Source organism: Bos mutus, chromosome 10 (assembly GCF_027580195.1).
Source record: "Bos mutus isolate GX-2022 chromosome 10, NWIPB_WYAK_1.1, whole genome shotgun sequence".
Lineage (NCBI taxonomy): Eukaryota > Metazoa > Chordata > Mammalia > Artiodactyla > Bovidae > Bos > Bos mutus.
The window spans coordinates 80,187,556-80,196,539 of NC_091626.1; the positions used below are offsets into that span (position 1 = coordinate 80,187,556).

Genomic DNA, 8,984 nt, shown 5'->3' on the forward strand with positions numbered 1-8,984 from the left:
TTCTTCCAAGAACAATTCCCATGGCTTCTACTGGAGATGTGCGACCTCATACATGCATGTTCTCAAAGATTCTGTGTGCTTGCTCTTGAAGATTCTGCCCTCTTTGCACAACCCTGGAAAAGAGCCAAAGGAGGGGGCAAATGTGGGCAAGCTGCAGTATCCAATATGAAGACTCAGTTCAGTTCTCACTTAGCGAGTCTCCCACTAGGTGCTGATATACCTGTGGCGGATTCATTTTGATTTTTGGCAAAACTAATACAATTATGTAAAGTTAAAAAAAAAAAAAAAAAAAAAGGAATTCCTACCTGTGAGACATGTTGTTCAATCACTAAGTTGTGTCCGACTCTTTGCCACTCCATAGACTGTACCAGGCTCCTCTGTCCTCCACTGTCTTCCAGAATTTGCTCAAATTCATGTTCATTGAGTTGGTTGCTGCTGCTAAGTCACTTCAGTCTTGTCCGACTCTGTGCGACCCCATGGACTGTAGCCCACCAGGCTCCTCCATCCATGGGATTTTCCAGGCAAGAGTACTGGAGTGGCGTGCCATTGCCTTCTCCGATTGAGTTGGTAATGCTATCTAAATATCTCTGAGACATGCTTCTGTTACAAAAAGACATATTCTCCTGTCCAAAGGCCTTAAAGAAGGATTCCATGTTTTGTATGTGTAAAAATTACTTCATATAAATATTATTCTTTAGGAACAGAGGCTCAAGATCATTGTAAACTTTGAAAATACTTCATATGTAATTCCTTTTCTCTTTTCAGAAGTGAATGTCCCTCCCTTCTAAGTGAAAGACAAAATAGATTCTACATCAGTGTGCTTAGAAAATCAAAGTAGGATGAAGAAAAGATTTTCTCTTGAGTTTGGCCACCAATAATTAACACCAGTAATCAACAAAGGCTCTTCACAATACAAGCATCACTTAAGAGATCTTTCTATAACTCACTAGCTGTCTGCATACCCTCCTCATTGCCACCTTCATTTCTTGATTCCTGAATGTGTAAATAACAGGATTCAGGAGAGGAGTGAGAACTGCATCAAAGATGGCCAGAAACTTATCCAGGGGTATAGAGGGAGATGGCCACGTGTAGACAAATATCAAAGGACCAAAGAACAAGACTACTACAGTGATGTGAGCTGAAAGTGTGGGCAGAGCCTTGGATGAACCTGTTGAAGAGTGTTTCTGAACAGTGAGAATGATGACGATATAGGAGATGATCAGAATGAAGAAGGAGCCAATAGAGATGAATCCACTGTTGGCTGTGACCATGGACTCTAGTTGGTTTATGTCTATGCACGCAAGTTTGATCAACCGAGGAAGATCACAGTAAAAGCTGTCCAACATATTAGGTCCACAGAAGGGTAAGTTTACCACAAAAACCAGTTGAACTGTGGAGTGGATGAGGCCGACCATCCAGGCAGCCACTAAAAAGGAGATGCATAGTCGTGGGCTCATGATGGTCAGATAATGGAGAGGCTTACATATGGCAATGTACCTGTCAAAGGCCATGGCAATGAGCAGCACCACCTCCACACCACCAATGACGTGGATGAAAAAGATCTGAGTGATGCAGCCACTAAAGGAGATGACTTTACGTTTCCTGAAAAGATCATAAATCATCTTGGGAGACGTGACAGAAGAAACACCCATGTCAATGAAGGAGAGGTTGGCCAACAGAAAGTACATGGGAGAGTGTAAGTGAGGGTCACAAGTCACAGTGAGAATAATGAGGGAGTTTCCCATCATGCTTGCCATGAAAAATGTGGAGGAGAACACAAAGAGGAGAAGTTGTATTTCCCAGGAGTTGGTGAGTCCCAGGAACAGAAACTCTGATACCACAGACTGGTTTGCTCCATCCATGGACTTTGTTAGCATTGTTATCTGAAGGAGGACAGTAGGAAAAAATGCAAATTATGACAATTGTGTTGATGAATTTGAAGAAGAAAGGTCAAAGTTATGAAAGCCAATTTACATATTAGCATGAAAACTGATCTAAAATGCTCATGATCTCTAAACCATGTTTACACAGTAAAACTGGTGGCTGTTATATGAAGCTGTTCTTGCCTCCAACTTATCTCTGCATTTAATACCCTTTTCTTCCTCCATGGGTTGATACACTGTATTACTCATGAGACACAAGAAAATAAATATGAGTAATATGCATTCCACCCCAAGTCTTTTTGATTTTGGGTTCAAAACTATTATGATCTTCCCAGTCATATAGCACTAATCACTACTGCAATCTCTTTGAAGCCTTATAAACCTTCACCCAGCAGAAAGACCTATCTCCTCCTTCCTTGTCCCTACCTCTGGGAACACATTCATCTTCAATATTACTTAGATATTGTTTGCATCTATGAAGTCTTACTTTATTATTACTAGAATTTAAATTACTAGCATAACTACCAAATTTTCTCTGTATTTAATACCACTCTGCTTCCTTCTAGGGTAGATGCTATGATGTTATTCATGACATACAAGATCGGTCAACATGGGTAATAGGAATTCAACCTTAAATTCTTGACTTTTGGTTCAAAACTAATACAGGCTAGCTCCAATCACACATACTCTTCATCACTTCTCAATTATTCCATCAACTTTTAAGAATACAAGCCTTATTCTCATAGACAGAGCCTTCCTTTTGACTCCCCATCTCTGGAAGATATTTGTCTTCAAGTTCTATTAAATTTTAACCATGTTTGTGAGGTCTTGTTTTATACTACAAGCATTTATTTGACTATTTCTTGTATTTTAGTAAACTGAGTACCAGTCTAACTCACCTCGTAGGCTGTAAGCTTCTGGGAGGCAGGGGTTATGATTTATTCATATTTAGATTCCCTGAAGCAATGAAAAATGATCCACACAGAGGTGCAGGTCCACAAACTGTTACAAGTCTGCGTCATGTTAGGTGTGGAAGTCGAGTGTTTAGAAAATTCTCTAGAAGTGTCACAGGATAGCAAACCAGTATAAAATTTTGCGTTTGTTAAAACATCAGTCCATGAAGGACTGAAGAACAATACCTGATTCTTCACCAAAGATACTTTGAGAAGTACTGCCCTAAAGTACTTAGCACATAGTCTGTGAAGCTTAAAACTGTGAAGGAGATCATGCAAGAGCGAAAAGTATCTTGCTCAAACCTCTATGTAAGAATTTATCACAATATCTTGTAATTTTACTTTTAGTTACAGGAGCAACAGAGCACAGTGGAAGGAATATGTCCTTTGGATTCTGTAAGTCAAGATTTAAACTGTACTTCAGTTACTGACAAGGCAATTTTGGCAGGTTCTTGAACCTTCATTTATCCATGACATTACAATTAATAATACTAACTCCTCAGAGCAACTTGGGGTATAAAATCATTGGAATAATGATTAAATAATTAAAGTTTTGCAATAGTGCATTCAATGTATACCTACTATAGGTAAATATTCAGTAAATGTTATTTTTTTCTTTTTTCACACATCTATAATAGTGCACAATATAAAACACAATTTAATAATAAGAAAATAAAATGGTATTGACCAGGAGATAATATCAAATTTCCATATCGAAAAGATATTTTTTTTTCCGAAAAGATATTTTATTACGTTATAATTATCTCCTATATAATAATTGGAGAATATAATATTCATATTGTTAGGGGCTTCCCTCGTGGTCAGATGGTAAAGAATCTGCATGCAATACAAGAGACCCAGCTTTGATCTCTGGGTTGGGAAGATCTCCTGGAGAAGGGAGTGGCTACCCACTCCAGTATTTTAGCCTGGAGAATTCCATGGACAGAAAAGCCTGGCAGATTACAGCTAAAGAGTTGGACACACTTATTTACACTCATTGTTTTAGAAAACAAACTAAAAACCATCTTGTGCAGATTAAATATATTTGCTTTCTAAGAAGCACTGCATCTTTTTAATAGTACTATAAATGTAGTTCACTGATTTTTTTGTTTGTTTGTTCTCATTTCCAGTTAGATTGTGACTCCCAGAAAGTTAAGGACTACACCTGTGTAGTTATCCATGTATCCCCAACTTAGAATGACACTGGTACATAAAAGAGCTATGTAAATATATCAGGAATTAAATATTTTTTGAAAGATCAAAGAGGATGTATTTAAGTAACTAAAATTATATGAATATAATTCAGTTCAGTTCAGTTCAGTTCAGTTGCTAGGTCGTGTCCGACTTCTTGCGACCCCATGAATTGCAGCACGCCAGGCCTCCCTGTCCATCACCAACTCCCGGAGTTCACTCAAACTCATGTCCATTGAGTCGGTGATGCCATCCAGCCATCTCATCCTCTGTTGTCCCCTTCTCCTCCTGCCCCCAATCCCTCACAGCATCAGAGTCTTTTCCAATGAGTCAACTCTTCACATGAGGTGGCCAAAGTATTGGAGTTTCAGCTTCAGCATCAGTCCTTCCAATGAACACCCAGGACTGATCTCCTTTAGGATGGACTGCTTGGACCTCCTTGCAGTCCAAGGGACTCTCAAGAGTCTTCTCCAACACCACAGTTCAAAAGCATCAATTCTTTGGTGCTCAGCTTTTTTCACAGTCCAACTCTCACATCCATACATGACCACTGGAAATATCATAGCCTTGACTAGATGAACCTTTGTTGGCAAAGTAATGTCTCTGCTTTTGAATATGCTATCTAGGTTGGTCATAACTTTCCTTCCAAGGAGTAAGCATCTTTTAATTTCATGGCTGCAATCACCACCTGCAGTGATTTTGGAGCCCCCAGAATAAAGTCTGACACTGTTTCCACTGTTTCCCCATCTATTTTCCATGAAGTGATGGGACTGGATACCATGATCTTAGTTTTCTGAATGTTGAGCTTTAAGCCAACTTTTTTACTCTCCTCTTTCACTTTCTTTAGGAGGCTTTTTAGTTCCTCTTCACTTTCTGCCATAAGGGTGGTGTCATCTGCATATCTGAGGTTATTGAGATTTCTCCTAGCTTGTGCTTCTTCCAGGCCAGCATTTCTCATCATGTACTCTGCATATAAGTTAAATAAGCAGGGTGACAATATACAGCCTTGACGTACTCCTTTTCCTATTTGGAACCAGTCTGTTGTTCCATGTCCAGTTCTAACTGTTGCTTCCTGACCTGCGTATAGGTTTCTCAAGAGGCAGGTCAAGGTACATATAATTATATAATTAAGGAAGATGAGTAAGGAACCTGTGCATAGCTCCTAAGCAACCAAGAATAATAGAAAATAAGGAACTGTAAAAGTAAAGGAGACTTAGGGAAAAAGAAGAAATAAAAGGAAAATCTAATAAGGGTGAAAAAATTAAGAAAGTATGTATATAATGGATTCCTGGTAGCTCAGAGGGTAAAGACTCTGCTGGTAATGTGGGAGACCTGGGTCAAGAAGATCCCCTGGAGAAGAAAATGGCAACCCATTCCAGAGTTCTTGCCTGGTAAATCCCATGGACGGAGGATCCTGGCGGGCTACAGTATTCTTGCCTGGAAAAGTCCCATGGACAGAGGAGGAGCCTGGCGGGCTACAGTCCATAGGGTCACAAAGAGTCGGACACGATTGAGTGACTTCACTTTCACTTTTCATGTGTATAATGACAAAGAAAAGAAGGGTAATTCTTATTTTAAATTAAGTGAAAGGTAGTTTATGAGATTTAATTGGCAGTACTTTCTCGACCCACTCTTCAGAAATTCTGTAATTATAAACAATTATAGGTGTCTTTTAGTACTAAGGCTCTGGGGAGAATTTCTTTTGTTTTTAACTTTAAACTTTGTATTTTGTATTGGGGTATTAGCTGATTAACAATGTGGTACTCTCAGGTGAACAGCGAAGGGACTCAGCCTGGCAGATGGTGAGAATTTCTTAATAAGCTTTTATCAGCTATGTGCATACAGCTGTGAATTTATTTGCCTTTTGACTCTGCAATTCCTATCAACTAGTCAAGAACGAAGAATTTTAGGAAAGGTGATTTAAAGCAGCTGCTGCTGCTGCTAAGTCACTGTAGTCGTGTCCGACTCTGTGTGACCCCATAGACGGCAGCCTACCAGGCTCCCCCGTCCCTGGAATTCTCCAGGCAAGAACACTGGAGTGGGTTGTCATTTCCTTCTCCAAAGCATGAAAGTGAAAGGTGAAAGTGAAGCCGCTCAGTCGTGTCCGACTCTTAGCGACCCCATGGACTGCAGCCTACCAGGCTCCTCCATCCATGGGATTTGCCAGGCAAGAGTACTGGAGTGGGGTGCCATTGTTTCCTCTGTTTAAAGCAGAATGAGATATAAATATGGAACTTAGGTGTATCTATCCAAATGTAAAGGAATGTAAAAATTTGAAAAGTTTGCGTCATCACAGTTTTTAAGTCACTTGAGACAAAGTCAGGATCCCAATCTCAGTCCAGAGCAAGAGTATAGAGATGATTCTAGATGGAGACTTTATTCACCTAAAAGTCTTCAAATACAGGGGAAAACTGAATGAAGGTGTTCTAAAATCTTTTGCCTATTGGCTATGCTTTGAAATAATTTTTCTTAAACAAATTAGCTATGCCCACGTTTTAAAATTCATTGAACTGAAGCTGCTGGGTTATGTCTGACTCTGCGATCCCATGGACTGTAGCCTACCAGGCTCCTCAGTCCATGGAATTTTCCAGGCAAGAGTACTGGAGTGGGTTGCCATTTCCTTCTCCAGGGGATTTTCCCGACCCAGGGATCGAACCCAGGTCTCTTGCTCTGCAGGCAGACGCTTTACCCTCTGAGCCACCAGGGAACCCTGGTTAAACTCATTAGATACCTGTAACTCGCAAACCTTGTCATAATGCCTTGCCTTCTGTTGTGATTAGTCCTTTTTTTGTTCCATGGAGAATTGATTAATCCTTCAAACAGATTACCAGACATTTAATCCTTTACAGATGAAGGAAATATTGGTAACTGAAGTTTCAAATAGTCACCAAATTGAAAGGGATCTATGTACAGCTGTCTGATTTAAGCAAAATATTAACCTAAATCATAATTTATATGTTTCTCCCTCAATTTAAAAATACTGTGAGCTTAACAATCTCCTTGGCTCAACCTTCTTTGCAACCAAATAAAACACTGCCTCCTCTAATTTGAGACCATCTCTACTTTTACTTTCTATAACTATGGTAAATATAGATAATTCTGTGTCCTTTTCAAATAACCTTTATGTACATAAATGCAACAAATTAAGTCATCCCTTAGCTTTCTGTTTTCAAGATTCAGCAAACTCATTACCTTTTAAAATTTCCTCCTAGGACTTCTTTTTCACTTTCCCTCTTTTACCTACATCCCCCAAATTTCATTTTTTAACTTTATCTAAACTTTCTTCATTCTCCTTAAGCTTACAAAATAATGTATTTATAACCAAGAGACTAGGAAAACAAATTCAAGCTCTCGGTAGTTTTAAGTGTTTAAAATTTTTTTTCCACATCGTATTTTAAAGTGTCATTACACTGGAAATTATTTATTCAGCTTTGTATCTTTTGGTCTCAATACTTTTTATTTCTATTGAGATATTTCTGTAATCCTTTCCCACCTTATAAATTTGAGTTCATAATAAATCCCTTCCCTTTTTCACAGAAGATGATCAGTTTATACACATTTCTTTTGTAAAGCTAATGGAGAGAAAAACACAATTACCTTTTTAAAAAATACTTTCAAGTGTCATTAATTTTTACTGCTTGTTTATTATGTGGCAGATGGTGAGAAGCATTCTTAATCAGCATCAATGAACTGATTGTCATTGACTGTAAATGTGATTGATTGCAACATATGCTGAATCCAAAATATTACAAAACTATTTGACCTTTTTTAATATCTTTCACATTACCCTAAGAACAATGTGATACTAACTAAAAGTCACGGTCAGTTAGCCTTTTCCAGTGTGTCAATAAACTTTTGTACAATTATTCTTTGCATTATTCAATTCCTTATCCTGCATGCTATTTACTTTGCTTTTAGGATAACACTCATAAACTTGAGGATATCACTATTATTTATAGCACTTATGACAACAAAAATTATGTCTGAAAGTAAGGCACTCTTTGCATTGTCAAATTTATTTCCATACTTCCATTTTACCTGTATAAAGAGAAGAGTCTGAGATTTTCCTATGTTCCATAAAACAAAATGCCATATAAAATTCTTCCATAAGGAGAATTACATTAGAAGGAAGCAATTTACAGCTTGAGAGAAAGAGTGACCAAATGATAATGCAAAAACAGTTTAGAAGGAGCTCATGGATCATGGGACTTTGCCCCTAGAGAGCTAATTGGTTTGACCAGAGCAACCAAAGGATCAAAAACTATAATAAGTCACTGGAGAGAAAGAGGGAAACAAAAGTGGAATATTTTGTATATAATAGCACAAAATATTTGTGTTATTTTGTTGAAAATTTTATAAATATTGGTAATCACCCATTAGAAATAAACTCTGAAAATAGATAAATATTAACTCAAAATTTAACTCTAATCATATTAATTTTTCTGTTATAGTTTAGATAGCAGAAGAACATATGTGACTTAATTTTTATTCAATCTTATATTGACTAACTATGGATGTATATGGGCTTCCCTGGTGGTACAGACAGTAAAGGATCCTCCTGCAATGCAGGAGACCTGGGTTTGATCCCTGAGTTGGGAAGATCCCCTGGAGGAGGGATGGCAACCCACTCCAATATTCTTGCCTGGAGAGCCCCCATGGACAGAGGAGCTTGGTGGGCTACAGTTCTTGAGGTTGCAAAGAGTCAGACATGCCTGAGCGACTAAGCACATGGATGTGTATAAAGATTTAGCAACACAGAAGTTCAGTGAATAAAGCTTAAAAGTTAATGAAACAGATACCAACTGATGATAAATTTTAAAAATTATGATGCATCCATACAGTTAAATCCTCTGAAGTCACTAAAAACAAGTTTCAATTCTATACAGTTAAGGACACCATACACACTACTGAATGGAACTGTGGATGGTAAAATAGCACACGTAGTGTGATGTTGTGC

The 8,984-nt window shown here is 38.2% G+C and overlaps 1 protein-coding gene across 1 annotated transcript; it reads right to left on the bottom strand.

The window, feature by feature from the left end:
- Positions 1 to 923: 923 nt before the first annotated feature.
- LOC102281866 (olfactory receptor 4F3/4F16/4F29) lies at positions 924 to 1,862 on the bottom strand. Its single transcript, XM_005908755.2, has one exon. The coding sequence runs from the start codon at positions 1,860 to 1,862 to the stop codon at positions 924 to 926; it is 939 nt and encodes a 312-aa protein (XP_005908817.2).
- Positions 1,863 to 8,984: the final 7,122 nt, after the last annotated feature.

What these genes read in the sequence shown, in the direction of transcription:
- LOC102281866 (XM_005908755.2), bottom strand. Translation starts at nt 1,862, where the DNA reads ATGGATGGAGCAAACCAGTCTGTGGTATCAGAGTTTCTGTTCCTGGGA.